The sequence below is a fragment of the Rhamphochromis sp. 'chilingali' genome (assembly GCF_963969265.1).
Source record: "Rhamphochromis sp. 'chilingali' genome assembly, chromosome: 18".
In the NCBI taxonomy this organism is placed as follows: domain Eukaryota; kingdom Metazoa; phylum Chordata; class Actinopteri; order Cichliformes; family Cichlidae; genus Rhamphochromis; species Rhamphochromis sp. 'chilingali'.
Genome location: NC_137945.1, coordinates 28,418,066 through 28,437,820, shown reverse-complemented (window position 1 = coordinate 28,437,820; position 19,755 = coordinate 28,418,066). Strand labels below are relative to the sequence as shown.

Genomic DNA, 19,755 nt, shown 5'->3' with positions numbered 1-19,755 from the left:
CTACCACACTGACCCCTCCTGCTTCCTCTTTCCTTCTGCAGGTCTGTATGAGCTGCTGGCGGCCCTGCCATCCCAGCTGCAGCCTCATGTCAACTGCTCTGAGGACAACACCTTCCTTCAGGATATGTTTGGAGAGAGAAGTCTCCACTCACTTGTTAAGGTACAACAAACAAATAGAGTTATAGGAATTTCGCCTACATATTTTTCAGAAAATCACGTGTTGTTTAACTCATATATGCACGCACTGATAACTCTTAAATACACTTAAAACACTTAAGTAATTTCATTTAAGTGCTATACATATGAATACCTCAGTTTAACCAAGCCTAGCTTTAATTGCACATGTAGATTGTGTACAAAGTTTATTGTCAAGAAGGCAGACAACTAAATTAGTCACATAAAAAGTCTTGAAAAGAGGAGCCCCCGGCCTCCAAAGCAATTATTATTCATGAATTACAGTCCTATTGCACCATCTACCTGCCCAGATCTTCTAATTCCTTCCTCTACCAGCAGGAAGGGGCCTGTGGTTTGGTTACTGCCTGTTAAACTAGATAGCTGCAGAGATTGGGGAGAAGGTTTGTCTGAAATCTTTCTCTGATTTTTGTTGTTAAATAGAGAACAATTTTCCCCCCTAAACATGGGGTAGTTTCCTGCAAATCGGCTTTCCATTCTTTATTATTCAGTAAATAAATGTAATAGCTGCTCGACTGCTGTGTCTGACTGATTAACTGAGCCATCCTAGTGAGCCAAATGGACAGACGGGCAGACTTTAAAACGCACACAAGTACTAAACAACCATCTCGTCTTACTCAGAAACCAGATGCAGCATTCAGGCTAACATCATGGACACACCATTAATAAAACCTTAATTATCCTCTTCCTAAAGCTCGGCCACCAAATCTCCACAGTCCACCTTTATTTGGGATTTGTGTAAGGTTGTAGAGGGGATACGAAAGAATGGCTAAACAGCAGAGAGAAAACACACACATCAAGTTAATCTGACAGGCTTCCCAACCCAGGTCGCTCACTGGTTGTAATTGCCTCACCTGGGTAATTACAACCAGTTGTTGGTCACTCTGTCTGGAAGGAGAGAGACGGTCCAGAGGAGGAGGTGTCACAGATGGAGAGAGAAACAAGAAAGAAGTAGAGAATTCAGAGTAACATGAAGACTTAAACCAGACATATGCTCTTTCTGTCTCTCTCACCTGTACTCACCAGATGGTCGGGACGTCTCACATCCATCCTAATCCGATTATGTTACAGAGATGAAAGAATTATTGTCCGATATCATCTTTCAGCTTTTATTTACATCTGTTTGTTGCTAGAAAATATTCTCATGACACGAGCCAGGTGCTTATTTATATTTTAAAAGCCTCACTTGAATCCAAAATATATCCCCTTCCTTGCACTGTCTTACTTTGGATTTAGGCTGCCTTCCAAATATTTTCATTAAAGTTCAATGGTCGACTGCAGCCCAGATTTACCGGATCAAGCACGTTGTTCACAAACAAGTACCTCTGAAATGAGCCAAAAGTGGCTAGATGATGATAGATGAAGCCAAATGCAAGGTTATGATAGGGACAGGGGAAGGAAGACGGAAACTCCATATTGCAGCAGACAGGTCACAGTATGCTGTTGACTACTGAAAAACTTTTTGAACCATGTCAAGCACACTGGAGGGACAATTAAAACAAGAAGAAAGCTACAGGTCAACCAGTCCCTATTCTATCATTTTGTATTGTCTGTATTGGTAATCAAGGAAAATCCCACAGCCATTACTCCAGTTTCATCCATCCCTCCATCCATTCTCTGCTGCTTTTCAGAGTTGCGGGGGGACTGTGGAGCCTATCCCAGCTGTCTTAGGGCGAGAAGCAGGGTACACCGTGGACAGGTCGCCAGTCTGTCACAGGGTTTTGCTCCGGGTCACTTTGAAAAAGATGTTCAGCTTGTAAAGGATGTGATGTGAAGTTTTCTGGGCAGAGGTCTTAAGCCTGCTTAAATACTATGTTTTATGTCTTCGGGTATTTTGAAAAGTCTCCAAAGTGTGCAACCCTGACCCTAAACATTACATTAGTTCATGTTAGCAAACTAGTGACAGATTATTTCAAACCAATAACTCAGTGGAAAGAAAAATAAAACTAGTTAGCCATAATGTTAGGGCTTATAGATGATGTTCACAAGATGCAGTTAGCACTGTTTTATATAGTGTTTTATATAGTGTTATAGAGTGATTTGACCCCCCAATTATCTCAATTCTGAGATAATTGGGGGTCTAAAAAAGTTTACAGCATGACAGGTTGCCGAAGCATCAACAGCAGTCCTAACATCCATCAGCATGTCCACAGGGGAAAAACATGTTTACCTCCACGACACGCCTAATGCACCGTGTTTTATTGCTGAGTAATAACGGCTTTATGCAGGATTTGAACTTCTAAGCTGACCTTGAAACATGACTGTTGTGCTGGCCAAGACAGAGTCCTAACAGGCTGTGATTTATCTCGGCAGACTGTATGGATAAGTCCAGCTGAAATGGCTGTAGCTGTTTAAGGCCAAGATTTAAACTGGAATCTTGATGGGGAGAGACGATGTAAAGACATTTCACACGTCGTTGCGTCGCGTTTTCTTCACTGGAAAGTTATAAAAGTGATTTTGATGGGTGACATTTGGTGTTTGGGTAATGTTTTTGAATGACATCATGTTTTGGATTTTGGTGTTGGTCCCTGGTGATTATCGAAGCCAGATGACAGCTTGAAGAGACTCAAATCAACTCATCTACACATGCTGCTCATGTTATTGCTAATCAGAACTTCTGCCAGGGCCAAAAACATTGAGGACAAATACCGTCCTGTGAGTGTGTCAGAACATTCAACTGTCAGTGATTCTGACTTGCTTTCCTCCGTATTTACAGTACTGCTACCATCTAGCTTTAAAACATAATCACCTGTGTTGCGAGGAGTAAAAACTATGTCTAACATTCCTAAAACAGATGTTTTAATTGCACAAAGCATCTGTAGCCGTTCAGTGTGACAGCAAACAAACTGCTTTTCTTGTCTTTTTCTGTCCTGCTGAGTGATTTTCTGTCACACATTGTCACGGCTCCATCTGTGTGTGTGTGTGTGTGTGTGTGTGTGTGTGTGTGTGTGTGTGTGTGTGTGTGTGTGTGCACTCCCGCATGTGTGGATTTGGCCCTTTAGATATAGAAGTGGCCCAGAGCGTCTCTGTCACTCTCTCCTCAGCCAGAGGCTCCTCTGTTCCACCATCCTCCTGGAATGCTTTCTAGGACATCCAGCTGGAAGCTCCAGGCTCGGGGCCCAGCTATCAGTCAGACCCGTGGCCCAGATCCCCTTCACCATGCTGGGCCTGAGGAAGGAGAGACGCAGGAGTGGCTGCTGGGAGGAAAGCTGTCCCTGTCTGTTCCTTGATGGGACCTGACAGCAGCCTGTAGGCTGTCAATGCATTCCTGCGCAGCTGCTTTTAAATCACAAATGGGATATCTATAGTGTTTTTTGTGAGTCTGTGTGTGCGTAGGCACAAGTGTGCAACTGTGCCTTTGACGTTGTGTGCGTGGGCGTGAACGTGTGCTTTGTGTGTGTATATAAATTATTCCATCTCTGCTCCACATATGATGAAGTGGTTTTGCGTGTATAAATGAGTGAAAGTGAGCGCACGAGTCAGGCTTACTTTCCATTTTAGCAACTCTCCAGAGACGCAGCTCTGTCTCTCAACACTGTGCAGTCACAGCGCTGAGGCTGATAAGGAAATGTTTAGCCAATTTCACCAGACTGTTGAAATGATTTGGAATCATCACGGGGCCACTGGGACATATCGAATGCATGGTGGAAAACTGGATTGTTTGTACAGTGGCTAAGCTAACTGAAATACTTAGTGGATCGAGGGAGTGAAAGATCTTTGTGTGTGCTTTTGGTATTTAAGGACATGATTTAATGAACTCTGTGTATGTACAAGATGGTGCTGATGAAGGTTGTACATGTTTTCTCACATGTCTGTTTGGAGATGTGCACATGGCTTCCAGCGTGCACACTTTTTCTTCCACATGTGCTCACTACTATCTCAATAACTACCTTAATAATGAATACAATCTGTCCTTTCAGATCCACGAACGGCTGCAGCACTATGAAGAGAGCAAGCCCGCCCCTGTCCTGGAAGGAGCTGCACCTCTGGCACGTGACGTAAGTGTTTTAAAAAACTTGTTTAAACTGATCGATCTTTTTATTGGCTGGGAGGCAAATGAATCGATTAAAGGAACCTTTGGTGAACAGTGTCTGTCTAGATGGGTTTCGGTTAATGGAGGTTTAATTTATTGACTAACATAAAATGACACTTCAACCCTCGTCTGGCCCCGGCCGTACTGTCTAGAACTCCCAGCAAGTGACTACCACCGCTCAAGTGAAACCAGCATGGCCAGTGCCGTTGGTGTAAGCAAGTGAGACACACCACATCATCAATAAATAGTTCAAATGATGGCCACTGATCTAGAACTGTATGGTTGTTATGGTTGACTTGTATCCTTCTCCCTGTTGGAAAACCGTTTTCCTCTTCTGGCTGACTTCCAAACATCTTAATACAAACTCTGCTGTTACTTGGACAGATCACTTGGTGCCATCAGAGAGCATTGGTCTGCATTTTATTCCTGCAGGGTCAGATACGAAAAATACAAACACAGAGAAAGGGTTCATCAGTGTCAAGTGGCTTTCATGTCAGTTTTTACTGTGTGGGATGGCTTGCTGCTCCTTTCCACACTCCAACCAAGTCCAGGAGGATCTTCCATAAATCAGTGATGCTCTCAGAGCTCCCATTGTTTCCAGGTTTAACTGACTGTTTTCTTTAGTTCTTGAGATTCTCATTGGAAAATGATCTGGTACAATAGAAGATTTATCAAAGGGCAGGTGCCAGTAGGTGGGAGTTCTAGGCCACATGACAAAGTGTGGCCTTGCCTCCAGCTGCGATTTACCTTATTTAAGACAAGATGAAGCTGCAGATAAATCCTGTAACTGAAAGAGCTGCATTTTTATGTCTTAATACAATATGATACAAATAGAAGATACACCAACATAACTTCTTTAGATAAAGCATAACTAGTATGTTTATCTCTCTAAATGCAAGTCCTCTATTCATTACTGACACAAAGCACACCTTGCAGAGTTGAACTGTTAATTACAAACCTCTACCATTGGTTTTTCATTATACAGACTGCTGTTGTCTTCTTGTCGAAGCATTGAATGTTCACATGCACACCTGAAAAAGAGAAGCATGCTTAATGGTCTGAGCACAGTTGTGTGAACATTGTGTCCTTGACTATTTTCAGGTGTCTGATGAGCTGGAAGGCAAATCAGCCAGTCAGGATGTCAAAGAGCTTCTTAAACTGCTGGCAAACCCACATGTAAAGGTGAGTAAAGGATTTGCTTATTTTGTACTGAGCAGGTTTTAACAAACTAAAACCACATATTCTCTTTGTGGAGGATTGTATTATTCCATCCAAAAAACAGCAAAGCATTTGGCAATTCTGGCTCTGGATCTTTGCTGTTTGCACAGCAGCCACATTAAAGCGTTACAATCATCGTGCTGTACACAAAATAACACGCCTGTTAGATCCAGGCCTTGTCTCGTTTTCTTGGCTGCCGTTGCTGACCTCGTTAGCCAGATGCAGACAGCTACAAAATAAATTTACACATTTTTATTTTCTAATGCATAACTGGGGCCATCCATCAGGGCCTCCAGGTGTCTCAGCCAGACAGAGCTGCCTTCACGACGGCAGGATAGAAGCAGAGTTGGACAGGCTCCGTTTTTAATGCGCTGTCGTCATGCTTGTTTGGGCTCTGCCAGAAACAACAGCTCTCTAGTTCTCCCCCAACATAGCACACACACACACACTTACAGTACATGCAAATATTTAATACCTATCAGTGTCAAACAGCAGGAATTCAAGAGATGGTGGTTCCCAAACATGGATTTTTCAATGTCTGAGCTGGTAATTATGATTCATTTCCTAAATTCTCCAAACACATTAAGAACAACTACATTAATCTGTTCAAAGACAAGTGTGGAGCATGTGTTTTTTACAGGTGCTATAGGTACAGACACACATATTTCACCAGGCAGCACATATTTTAGACATAGAATCAGCAACTCCACACACACCTCCAGCAAACTGGTACTCATTTGGCTCATTACTATGTTTTTCCCCTGCACCTAACACATATAATTGCTGCTGTAGTTGTGCAGTGGTCTCTCAGCTCCAGTGCAGAATGGGGTCAGCCAAGCAATTCCCCACCAAACAATGGAAAATGTTCTTTCTGCTACTGCTTCCTCCATTGCTGGCTGGTGAATTTTGGCAGACGGTGTAGCAGCACAAGCCAAAGAAGACAAGCTGGAGAGGAGTGGCATTTTATCTCTGAAGTAGGATCAAAACCAACCATTTTTAAAGATTTCCTGGCTGTGAGATTTTCTTTACATGTGTTATTCATTTGGGATTCTCTTGATCGAAAGAAGTTATTATTTTTAGTTATAATAAGGTAATACAGACTCTTTGCCTTCCAAAGACTACTCACATAGCTCCAGTTGTGTCTCCTCCTCTCATCTGCTCCCAGTTAGCAACATCTTGAATGCTGTACTGCAGCATGCTCCCATGTCATAAAACACACTGCTTCTCTTCTCACCATATCCTCCTCTTTCTTCCCTGTTTCTCTTGCTCTCCACCCCTCTACTTTTGTCTGGCACTTTGGTTGGAAGATGTTTTTCTCAATTTTTCCCCCCCCTCTAAACCACAGAAAAAGCAGCACGCATCTAGCTGCATCTTGGTCCGGACACGCGGTTGTTAAATACTTTGAAAAATGAATGTCTCCTGAATGGCATCATTCTCGTCTGCGTCCCGTCTCTTTTTATGCCTGCTCGTGAAAGTGTGAAATATCTGAGCTGAGAACTTTGCTTTTGAGTCTTCACCACCTTACCCTGCAAAGTGTGGATTTTGTGGTGGTCACATTTGCAGCTCTTGCTGAGCAATGGTGCAGGGCGAGCCTGGGTTGCCTTTAATCAGAGAGATGTATGGAGGGAGAGCACGGGCCTAATGGCAATTAACGCTTGTTCATCTACAAGCTCTGGCCTTGAATGCTTTCAAATCCATCACCCAGCACATGAGGGAGACAACCCAATTCATAACCATCCTCCCTGCAGTCTGCAGTGTCTCTGTCCTGCATGCATGGCCATACTTTATTTAGCTAAGTGGACTGGGGTAAAGTTGAGGCCTTCGTGGCTTGACAGATAACCCTTGCCTGTTTTGTGTTTCCTCCCATAAATCCTATTTTCTCCTTTTTCTAGAGCCTCCTGTCCGTCCACGACGCAGTTGCCCAAAAGAAGTATGACCCCGAACTACCTCCGCTGCCTGAAGACATCGATGACGATGAAGATTCTGTGAAAATTATAAGATTGGTCAAGAACAAGGAGCCACTGGTAAGTAACTTAACAATCATCCTGTGTGCAGTATCTATCTGTCTCTACGCCTTAATTTTCATCTTTACAGTGATTTTAGGTCATTGCTGTTTGACTTGCACATCATAATGTCATAAAGGTAGAAATGCTGTTATAATGACTATTCTTCTTTTATAGGGAGCAACAATAAGACATGATGAGAGCACAGGTGCCATCATTGTGGCCCGGATCATGAAGGGAGGGCCAGCTGACAGAAGTGGTTGGTTCCAGCCTTTTTCTCTCTTTTATAAGTTTGCCTGTGTGTGTGTGTGTGTGTGTGTGTGTGTGTGTGTGTGTGTGTGTACTCGATTCTACTCAGTTTTCTGTCATTTTCTGTCACTGTGTAGCACCTCAGTTTACATGGGGTCGTTATAGCAACTCATTTAAAAGTCCCATGATGTCATTTGTATGCAACACAAACCCAGCACACAACAGTGGACATGGAGGCGTTGGTATACCTGTCCGATCACACTGTTGGTTTTTCTGCACCCATTTCCCTGGATGCCGTGTTTCAAAAAGGGCAGTTTTGATGTTTGTGAAGGAATCACTTTCATGACTCATCAAGTGACATAATTGACTGGCATCACATGGTGGCATGGAGTCTGTTGACGTCACAGTTTCAGATCAACTCAGGTTGCTCAAAACGACTGCTCTAGTAGGTATCAGGTGCTGCCATCTAATAGAAAACCCTAAAAAACAGAGTCAAGTCAAGATGAGCAAAGTAGATACTAGTGGAAAAGAGCCATACAAGTCTGTAGTGTGGAATATATTGGGATTGCACAGAATTTAGTACCTCGCTTACATCAGGGCGTTAAAATAATAGAATGCCAGAATGACTGCAAATTAGTAACGTCTGTTTATGTGTGGCAGGTTTAATTCATGTAGGGGATGAACTGAAGGAGGTCAATGGAATCCCTGTGGACGACAAGAAACCAGAGGAAATCATTCGTATTCTGGTAAGTCTTGTCTTTCTATGGACGTTTGTGAGACTGAGGGTTTTTCAGCTCCACTCCCTTGGTACCAGCCTTTGTTTATAATGACAGAAACCTCCCCTTATCAACTCATCCACGACCCAGGCCTCCCATTGCCGTGTTGATGGCCGATAGATCACATGCAGAGTCTCTGTGGATGAGGCTGATGATGTGTAGTTCCTCCACGCAGCTTTGGTCACAGGCCTAAATGAGCTCTGTCATGTGCCTGGGATCTTAAACTCTTAAGGCCTTCTCAGACACAAAAGTCTTTGAGCTCTCAACACTCCTCCTTTACACCCCTGCACTGTACTCCCTAATTCTGTCAAGAATGGTTATACTATCCCACTAAACCTTCCTTTGTTGAAAAATCAATGCTTGACGCTATGTCACTGTAACTAGATTAGGTCTCTTATAAAATACTTAAAAGGATAGGAAAACTATCCTTTACAATTACTCCAACTTCTGTTCCTACATTATTTAGGCACAGTCACAAGGAGCCATTACCTTTAAAGTTGTCCCTGGTGCAAAGGACGAGGCATCTATCAAGGAGCCACAGGTAGGTCCTGTCTTTCTCTGTTATTTGGATTATCCACTTGTTAAGTGATTTAGACCCTTTGATAGTGGAAAGTCATTGAAAGACCATCTTGGCCATCACTTGCAGCGTTTACCATCGATTGCTGTAATCTTTTGAGAATAATCACTCTGAGCTTTGGTGAATCACCTTTAACCATGATGACAATGTTTTAGAAAGAAAACATTTTATATACAACATAGTGAACTTGTTCCTGTTGTGTCTTCAATCCTCCTCTTTGTTTTCTTGCCTTTCCCTCATGATGATGTACAGATGTTTGTGAAGGCGCTCTTTGACTACGACCCAAAAGATGACAACACCATCCCATGTAAGGAAGCTGGTTTGGCCTTCAAGAAGGGTTGCATCCTACAGATCATGAGCCAAGATGATGCAACCTGGTGGCAGGCCAAACACGAGGGCGACACAAATCCTCGTGCTGGCTTAATACCATCCAAACAGTTCCAGGAGAGGTGAGAAACACAAGGCTGACCTTATTGGCTCCAGTGCTGTCACTGTCATAGATGTTCCATCTTATTTCTCTCCCTCTTTAATCCATGTATTCTTGCTTCACTCTGCCAAAGTAGTCTGGGTTTCCACACATTTTCTGGTCCAAAGTGAGTAATGACAGAAAATGATAGCGCTGGTACCAATCCACATTGAACTGCAAGTGGATGGAAAACACACACCAGACCTACACAGAGCTCAGGAGGCTTGGGCAGAAAGAGGAAGGCTGAAGAGTAAAGGGATCGAGTAGAACATTTTATATTCAGGTTTATTATTCTACTTTTTTCAATAGAAAGATGTTCTGTTCTTCACCTCCTCAATCTTTGGTTTCACCAGTCTCAGCTGACAGAATAGAAATGAAGGATATTGTAGAGCAGGGTTTCTGTAGCATAGCAGAGTGTTTATTATTCCCAGAGTGACCATGAAAACTGATGGTTTTCTTTTTTCTGTTCTTTCCTTTTTCTTCTCTTTCTTTATCCATCTTTTTGCTTTCAGGAGACTTGCATTTCAGCAACCTGTTACGACTCTTTCGTCCCTAAGGAGGTCTACTAGACGATCATGTAAGCATATATTATTTGCTGTGTTAGCGACTAATAAACCACAACAAGACAGTTGTCTTTAACAGGTGGATGGGAGGAAGAGAAGAATGGCAAAAGTGAGGAATGCTGGTCAGGACAGTTTGTGGAGTTCATTTCTGAAACAGACTCATCCTTCTGCTGATTCCACCACTGGAGTCTTTCGTGTAGTTGTGTAGTTCATGCTGGTCGTCTGGAGAAGCAATTTAGATTTATCTTTGTTTTCATTTTCCTTCCTGTCTGTTCAATGTTTCTCCCTCTAAATTTCTATCCAGAGTCTGTTCCATGTGTCTTCTACAGCCTCTTTGTGTGTTGTTCACTAAGTCCACAGCATGTCTTTTATCCTGCCTTCCTTTGCTCCCCCCAACCGGTCACGGCAGATGGCCGCCCGTCCCTAAACCTGGTTCTGCCAGAGGTTTCTTCCTGTTAAAAGGGAGTTTTTCCTTCCCAATGTTACCAAAGTGCTTGCTCATAGGGGGTCATATGATTGTTGTTGTAGTCACGCAGGAGCTTTAATATGAATTAGGAGAGGGTTTGCCCTCTGGCTGTTACTCTAGCTAAAGAGATGATTGATTTTCTAAAAGCTGTGCATAATGCAGATAGCAAAGATAAAAGACAAGTTCATGTGAACTGGTATTGTCACTTGGCTGCCTGGCTTCTAATTTGGATAATCACTTATACTCTTGGGGTGATGATGATGAGGGTAATAACAAGGATGGTTTTGATGGCAGCCTGTTATTCAGCAATTGTCCGTGATTGACTCCAACTGCAGAGTTCAACTCCTTATCATCACTGCCGGAAGAGAGAATGAAGACAAACAGTATTACAGTATTATTACATTATTACCCAGATTTTTCCAATGTAAACATTCCTGGCAGCTCACCCATGGACTTGATAAAGGTGGACTAATCATACATCTTTATGGCAGTTTTCATCACATTCTTTCTTTAAGGTTTAGTTTCAAATAAATTAGATAATTAAATCTGGCTAAACTCTTATTCACAGTACAGTAATTCTCATCCTTCTTAAAACCACATTTTGAGGTCGCTGTCCCAACTTAAGATGCCACATTAGAGCAGGAAGAGGGCAACATCAGTGGGAAAACTGACCTGGCCACTGACATTTGAAACAAGATGTCAGATAAAGGTACACACACTTCAGAACAGCTGCCTGATGCGTCTAGCCTACAAACAGCCTTGCACAGATAGGTCTTGACTGTTGTTTTGGTTAGACATTAATTCTGGACATGCTGAACAACACTCTGGAAAATGAATGCAGTGATGTAAGGTGAGCTTCATACTGTTAAATACTTACAGAGGACTGTATCAGTATTACAATATCAATCATTTGGAGGCTTATGAATCTAAATGGCTTTTTTCCCCCCTGTAAATAGTGACTGCACCACAGACATGTACCGCAGATTGTGTATCACTAGGTAACAATGGATATACATTTCTATCAAAATAGGAGCAAATAGAAAGTAAATGTTTGTTATATTCTCATAAAACCTGAACTCAAGCTCCACTTACTGGTGTTTTTGTAACCTTTTAGTAGCAGCATGGCTTATGAAGGGTTTCTGTACGTGTTCTTTTTAAACCCAACCTTAAAAAAAGAAAGAAGTTAAGGATAAGATTTCCTCAATGAGTTCCATCAATTTATGTCATGACAGCTGAGTGTACTGCAACTTCCTCTCAGGAAGACCTGACGAGTGTTTCAGAACCAAGTGGAACTTGAGTTATTTTATTATTTGAAACGTAGATAGTTAAACTAGTGATACCATTAGAGTGATACTGGGAGTTACAGTGTAGTGGTCAAGCTCGGTATTTTTCACAAACATTACAAAACTGAAGAGAATTGTTTGCTTTTTCAGTGTTTTGTGAGAAATGACTGAATTGAACCTGCATAGGATGTTTGTGGATGTGGCACTCAGCTTTAAAATGTTTTATAATGTTCTCTCTGTTGTCTTTTGCTCTGCTTTTCTAAGATGATGTGACAGTAGAGTTTGGTAGGTTTCTTCTTATATTTCTTCCTCATCCCTGAGTTATGTTTACTTTCCTAATCTAATATTTTGTTTAGTATTACCTAATTTCCATTCCTTGCTTCTCTTGCACTCAAAGCTGAAGAGATTGAAGGTACTACTTTTCTGACATCCTCCACCGAGTAGGACTTTACTAACCCAACCATCTGTGATTGGTTCCCCTTCATGCTATTTGTGTGTAATGAGGTCCACTTCTTACCTCATCTCCCCAATTGACCCATTAAAGCTATTCACCATTTAAGAGTAACATTAGTTGTCACAGTCAATGGTTCCTCATAGATTTTATTGACTTTAACATTTTACAAAGCCTCACCTTTCCTCAACTCATTTTCATAAATGTGGACATCATTTTTGAGAATCATCCCGTCACAAGTAATATTTGTTGGACTCAGTCACAGCACAAACTGATTCACTGTCTCCAAGAATCGTCCAACACCACAGCCAAGAATGTAGTGGCCTGTAAGGCTAAATGGGGCTTAGTCAGTTAGCTGGGATCATCAACATTTTTCAGCATTGTTAGTTCTGTAAAGAAAAAGAGAGTATTTTGTTTATTTTGGTCAACTTTAGCTGCTCACTAGATGGAGGTTATATGTAACCTGTCCTTGAATTTACCTCTACATGCGTGGCTGTCATTCTGGGCAAAGGCCAATATTTAAAAATAACGAACACACTATAAAATGTAACTCAAGCAAAATTTACCCCAAACCTCTCTGATCACTCTCTTCTTAACAGCACCTGTGTGTTTTTCCCTTTATCATATTTAGAGGGCCGCAGCTCATTTCTGACTATTCTATTTAACTTGATGTTGTGGTTCTCTTTGGCTCCTTTCTTTTCATCACCAGAGGATGCTGATTATAGTGGTGGATTTCACCTAGGTGAGAGATTGTCTTCTTTTGTCTTCTTGCCTTTTCCTGCCAGATGTGGTCATTTCACTGTTACAATAAATATGAGGACAGTGGCCAAGTACAAGTTTTGTTTTTTCCACATGAATCCTTCATATATCATCTTCGAAGAACTATTAAGTCATACATGTTTCACGGGACGGAACAGTTGTTCATATCTTTGACCTGTTCTTCTAACTCACAGAGCACTTGTGGGGCAAATAATTCACTTCTTAAACCTTCTTACATAATTCACTTTTTGGACTTTAATAGTTTTGTACTTTCTCACTGTGCTGTGCTATTTGTGCTCCCATGCTGACAGCATGAGTGCACTGGCAGATCATGTCATGGATTTGCAGTATGTAGTTATCCTGTTCTGCCTCTGCTGTGGGTCTGAGGACTTCTTTGAGAGGTTCTGGTTGGAGTTGGCTTAAAAGAAAGGTTTGTGTGCTTCGCTGCATTGTGGAGGTCCAGATGAAGGCCGGTCTTGCTGATGTGGTTCCAGTCAGACTTAATGACAATTACCATGGCCCACTTTGGTTCTGCAACCACTTTAATTCCAGAGAGCTGCTTCCAAATCCCTGTCTTGTACAGAAAATGTTTCCCATCGTGTTTTTATTACCACTGTCATTTGCACATTTAGACTCCAGATTTCACAGGATATCCAGAGCACACGCAAGTTTATAAATACTACATTTGAGTCATGTCTGCCAAGCTCAATCAGGGTCACTCCCAAAGCCGAACTCTGCCAAACATTATTCCATTTTTTTGCCCAAAAAAGTCCAGCACCTTGAGTCCAGCAGCCAAGAACAAGGTTTAAATGAAATGAGAGAACCTCGGGAGAAGAAGTAAAAAATAGTGAGTTATAATAACATCTTCTCTATGAGAGTACTTGCTGCATGGCTTTTCAGCCTGTTGGATGTGGTTGTATGATTTAAAGTTGGCCTGTCCCTAAAAGTTTGAAATCTTAGAACTTACAGATGCTTTTGCAATGCTGCTGAGGTTGCATGGGGAAATAAAGGAGTGGGAGGGGGCGGCAGTTGTTGTCCTTAGTTTTTGGTTTGTTTTCTCCCCATGCCTCTCAATGATGCAACGTCTGTAAGGTCCATTGCCAGAGTCATTCTTGAGCACAACTTTGGGATGAACAGATTCCTGATTTTACAGCCTGCAAACTTGAGAATGATATCTCCTTAGTAAGCACTGTTTAGAGGCTACTTCGTTACTGTACTTAAGTAGAACCTTCAGGTATCTGTACTTTACCTTAGTATTTACTCTTATTCTCTACATTTTTGCACAAATATCATTTTTAAAACAGGCTCGTTACTCTAGACTCAACAGTATCAGCTGAAATTGAGTCGGAAAAAATGCGTTTGTCTGTATGTTTTAGTCAGCTTGTAGCTAGTGTTACAAAAGAGGAATGAGTATAAAGGGAGTAACCTTGCTTCACAACATAATGTTTCTACAACATTTCTATCAGCTCAACAAACATCAGCAGACTCAAGCTGTTTGTGTGCTGTTCGTCTCAGTGTGTTGCTAGTTAAAGGTCCAGCTGCTGTATTTCACAAGGAGAGAAAAGAAAGAGAGCTAACTTCACTCAGAGACGGAGAAAGATAAGAAAGTCAGGTCAGGAGAGAAAGAGTAGAGATTATTTTTAAAGCTGATCTCTGCTCTGGGACATTTAATGACCTGCAGATTTAAAGGTTACATGTCAAAATTTTTAATCACATATCACATATGTGTTTTGACAAATGGTCTATTTTCATTGTGTGAGTATACTAACTTTGTCTTTCTATAATATCATATTTGCAGAATAAACAGGTTAGCTTGCATTAATGTGGTGAAATCACAGTAAAGCTCTGTGTTGGGCTGATACAGAGCAGCTGTGGGGGTCAGTATTAGGTTACATCAAGTGTAGAGATTAATTTACATTTAAGCTGATGACGCTTAGATTCATTCACTGATTTCAATCTTTACACCAACTTTCTGTTTTCATTTAACTTTTTGTTTGTGGAAGTAAAGTCGCTTCCTGTATGTATCTGTGTGTAAGTGTGCGTCGTCCCAGCTTGTGTTAAATATGCTCATCTTTTTCCTTCACATTTTTGCACTTCTACTTTACTGAAGGGGCTTTGAATCAAAGTAGAGATCGGAACTTTGTGCCAGTTCCTTTCTTTTTACTAACTTGTTCGTGTTTGGATCATCTTATGAGGCTTTCCAGAACAAATGAGCAAGCTTCGTTTACCCATACCTGACTTGTTCTAAAATTTGGAGCACATTCATTGTCATCCTCTTTGTGTAATACAGTTTCCACTGGTATGGAAGACAGGATGGTTGTTGTTGTTGTTGTTGTGTAATTAGTTACCTGTGTTATTTTAGTGAGTGTGTCAGCGGGTGCAAGAGGAGAGAGGGACTGTATTTTGGATGATGATAGACCTATGATGAGTTTTCACCTGTTTGATGTCACCTGGGGAAAGTAATGTTTGTGTGGAGGTGTTTGCCAAGATCCTGAAACAACTATAAATTGAAGTCCACAGTATTTGTATGTGTACATACGGTTGTGCTGGATTTTACACTACTGACAAAGAATTTTCTTTTTTTGTATTGATTGATCTGTTTCTTCTGTCTCCTCTTTTGGCTCATGCTGACCTCCAGCTGGGTTCAGGAGAAGCTTTCGCCTCAGCAGGAGAGACAGAAAGACCACCAAGTCCATGTACGAGGCGAAGAAGAGTGAAATGTACGACATGGCTGACGTGCCCACATACGAGGAAGTCGTCCCGTACCGCAGGCAAAGGGGAGACAAACACAGGCTGGTGGTGCTAGTAGGTGAGTAAAGAGAAATTTAAGTTCTCAAACTCTGATGTCGCTGCTTACCTCACACACTGTTGCTGTTAGGATACCGAATTTAATGAAAATCCTCACCTTCAATCTCATTGTCACATAGAGACGACAGAAACAATAAAGGTGGCCCAGCTCTGCAAGAGAGAAGCTGAATATTATGTTTCTCTATCATCTGTTCCTAAGAAGTGAATATGAATAACCAGAAAGTAACTTTAGATCTTTTGGATACAAATTTTCATTAGTTCATCATTTGATCCTATTAGACATTTGAATTTATATTCTCATCATTAGTGTTTGAGGTCTTGAGTTAACCTCGGCAACTCTAACCACCAAGTACAGACGAAAGAAAGTTTGAATGTCTCATATCATGTTATGGATGTGATAATAACGTGATGAGGAGTTTGGCAGAGTTTATAATTAGATGTTTGTGTGTAGGACCCACAGGTGTCGGCTTGAGTGAACTGAAGAAGAAACTGTTGATCTCTGACCCCCAGCACTTCAGTGTGACCATTCCACGTAAGTGTCCTGTAAAAGAGACATTGGGTGTCAGTGTGACTACCTGTGTAAATAAAGGTTAAATTAAAAAAAAGGAAAAAAGATAACTTCACTCTTCTGATTTAAGCCCACCAAACTTTGGCTGAACAGTACAGTTCATTTGTCTTTCGCTCTGCATATTTCTTTGTTCTTATCTCTGCGTCTTATATGTGAATGTGTGCTTTATACTAGTTAATAGAATAGAAGTTAATTCGCTGACCATTAAATGTGGTGTTCCCAACAATCTCTTTTCTCTTTGTTTCATCCCAAAGAAACCTTTAAACATTTGTGTGCCGAAACTAAAGTTTCTGTCTTTCTTCCGTTCTGTGCTTTATCTTGAATTGAGGATGCAACATAAATGAAATAAAATAAAATGTAATAAAAACGTGGCTGTATTATTCTCACTGTTCTCACTATTTGAAATATTTCTTTACATAGAGAGATTTTTTTAATTATTGAAAAAAAAACCTTTTATAACCAAGTTTTATGACTTTATTGTCTTCCCCCAGCCAAAGTCTGACACTTGAAATGTCCCCGGTATTAAAATCCCATTGGTGTGGCCTTTTTCTCTCCACACAGCCTGTTAATTGTTCTCAAATGTGACCTGTGCTGCTGCTGTTTAATAGAGCCCAGACAGTCTGATTCAGACCCGTATAGGAAACGTATGGCACAGGTCCTGGCTCTCATTGAGAGGAAGGAGAATCGGAAAGTGTCTCGTCTCGCTCTTTTTGAATGTTTGATCGCTGCCAGTGGACACATGGATATGTTTAACACTTGCTGTTGTTTCGGGTTAAGCCCAAAAGTGTTGCTTCTTTTTGTTAATTTGAAAACCGGAGCTTTGGAGACCACCGGCTCTCTCTCTGTCTCTCTGCTTGTTGCACACAAGGAGCATTGCACTATTCATTGCAATGACTCACAGGCATCACTCCCTCTCTTTCCATCTTCATCTTCTTTCACTCAGACACCAGTCGACCCAAGAAGAACCAGGAGACCGATGGTGTGGATTACCACTTCATCTCCAAGCAGCTCTTTGAGACGGACATCCAAAACAACAAGTAAGCAAAACTGATGAATTCAATCACAACACACATTCAGACTTTATGCAGCAGAGATGAACAATTGATATTCATACTCTGGCCAAAACAAAAGTACTTTTTCCCTGGGAAAAAAAAGAGAACAACTTTTTTGGATATCCTGCTGTGTGTAGATTATATGTTTGTACGTCTCTATTTCAAACGGCCTTTCTTTAATGTTTACTACAATGGAGAGAACAATTCTGAATTGTTTTGGTTTATCACCATTTCTCAAAACTCTAATCTCAGAAATCACAGTGATTGTAGAAAATTAATTATAAAAATGAAAGTTGAAAGTTGCTGTTTAAAAAAAAAAATCCTGCTCTTATGAGGATATATAAAAAAATCTTAAAAGCACAAATTAACATATCTAATACAGTGGAAAAAGGTTTGTTTGTTTTATGTAAACTAGTTTAAAAATGTCCTCCTGATGCTCATTTCAAGATCTATATTTTCTTTCTTGGACAATATATGCAGTTAAAAATAATCCTTGTCTCGTCACAGTCTAAAAGAACCTCTTTTAGCTCAGGTACAAGGCCTGAGCTTTAACTCAGATTACAGTAATTACTCTTCTAAAAACTGACATAATTATTTGAAACTTTGTCCATGTGTCCATCCAAAGATGTGCGTTCGTGCTTTTTCTCATCACTCTTCTTTTCATGTCTCAGGTTCTTTGAGCATGGCGAGTACAAAGGGAATTTCTACGGCACAAGTCTGGACTCGATACGTTCAATCCTCTCAAAGAAGAAAGTGTGCCTGCTGGATGTCCAGCCTCATGTGAGTGACACCTTCTTTCTCACCATCCCTGTACTGTATTCTTAGCCTGTTTTGGAAACTACCTGTCTCAGAAGCAGATCGCCCTGTTACTTTATTTGAAGATTTCCTCTTTGGCTTATGTCACCATAAACCTCCACAGTAATGCCATTTCTCAGTTATTGACCAACTGAGTGAATGATGGAAGCTGTTTCCCAGTGGTTCCGCTGCTGCCTCTCCATTAAGTTTTTTATCCATCTTGTTGTGAGTTGTGGGTCTTGACCCACTGCTATTAGCATAGCAAGAAGGTCAGATGATCATGCCAGAACCAGACACCAGACACCACCTCTAATCAAATCTCATCTCTCTCATACCTCTGAAGGGCCTTTCACATTGGGCGCACCTACCACGAGCTGGAGCGAGTGGCCTAAAATTTGTCTTGCAGTGGTTGTTGCGCTCTTGTACGTCGAAAACTCGATGGACCAGCTATTTCTCATCCATAAAAAAGAAAGCTTTGGCACTGTCCCCACAAGTGAACACTTGTGTTGTTTCCTCCCAAAGTCTCAGTATGCATGTCAACTTGTGTCATGAAGTTTGTTGAACTCGGAAACACACACAATCAACTTTTCCTCCTTGTTTTCATTCATTGTGTGGTTGAACTTAGTAGGGCTGTTTGCTTCGTTTCTGTTGGTCGTGCGACGGTACGTCGCAGCAGTCAAAGTTTAACCAAGTTTAACCCAGTTAAACGTTGACCCTTGCATGCAAGAGTACTCTTACCGGCGCACTTGCTCTTTAAAACTGTTATTGAGTGGCGCAAGCAATAGAAACAAATGGGTTTCAGAGCTCTGCACTTGCCATATCCTATGTGAAAGGCCCTTGAGGTACCAGATTGGCATGTTATTTCAGAAAACTGTCACCACAAAGAAGAGACAGACAGAAAGATCAGGCATAAATAAAAACATATATATCCTCCACTATCTTCCAAAAGAATTTAAAAGCTGTGATGAGTTAGTGTGAGTAGTCTTTATCCCTCAGATTGGTGTTTGTGAGTCATTTTTAAATGACAAAAACTATAAACATGATTTCAAAGTTCTAGATTCACTCAGAATGATGGGAAGTCATCTGCTCTGTGGTCATTATTAATTGTTCTGTCCAACTAATAAGTCATTTATGCAAAGACTTCTTCATTCTAGAGAGGTCAATAAGTTAAAAGGTAATTTAAGATTTAATGCTTCAGCAAAACAGAAATATATTCGGTTTACAATGAGAGAATGGAAGAAAAGCCTCAACTTTTCATGTCTGAGGAACTTAAGGCAGAAAATGTCTTTGCTTAAAAATAGAAGGAAGATTTTAATTTTTAATATCTTCTCGATTGGAAATCAGCAGACTGAATCTGTTAAACTGGACTTTGTGACAACCCCATAATCCAGTTCATATCACTATTACAAGTGGACCATGAATTGGCAACCTTTTTTTTTACAGGATTATATTTTTAAACGTTTTGTCTATTAATTTTTTCACAGTCTGTTTATACC

At 41.0% G+C, this 19,755-nt stretch overlaps 1 protein-coding gene across 6 annotated transcripts in view; it reads left to right on the top strand.

Annotated features, from left to right (window-relative positions):
* mpp7a (MAGUK p55 scaffold protein 7a) overlaps window positions 1–19,755 on the top strand; it is a 70,053-nt gene that overhangs the window by 45,126 nt on the left and 5,172 nt on the right. For all 6 annotated transcript variants that reach the window (XM_080864530.1, XM_080864527.1, XM_080864529.1 and 3 more), the window contains 13 exons: window positions 42–160; window positions 4,113–4,190; window positions 5,327–5,407; window positions 7,336–7,467; window positions 7,624–7,705; window positions 8,356–8,441; window positions 8,938–9,012; window positions 9,301–9,497; window positions 10,027–10,091; window positions 15,675–15,845; window positions 16,296–16,376; window positions 17,356–17,449; window positions 18,136–18,244. In XM_080864530.1, the coding sequence (XP_080720656.1) occupies window positions 42–160; window positions 4,113–4,190; window positions 5,327–5,407; window positions 7,336–7,467; window positions 7,624–7,705; window positions 8,356–8,441; window positions 8,938–9,012; window positions 9,301–9,497; window positions 10,027–10,091; window positions 15,675–15,845; window positions 16,296–16,376; window positions 17,356–17,449; window positions 18,136–18,244 (1,370 nt within the window). The remainder of the gene's footprint in view (window positions 1–41; window positions 161–4,112; window positions 4,191–5,326; window positions 5,408–7,335; window positions 7,468–7,623; window positions 7,706–8,355; window positions 8,442–8,937; window positions 9,013–9,300; window positions 9,498–10,026; window positions 10,092–15,674; window positions 15,846–16,295; window positions 16,377–17,355; window positions 17,450–18,135; window positions 18,245–19,755) is intronic.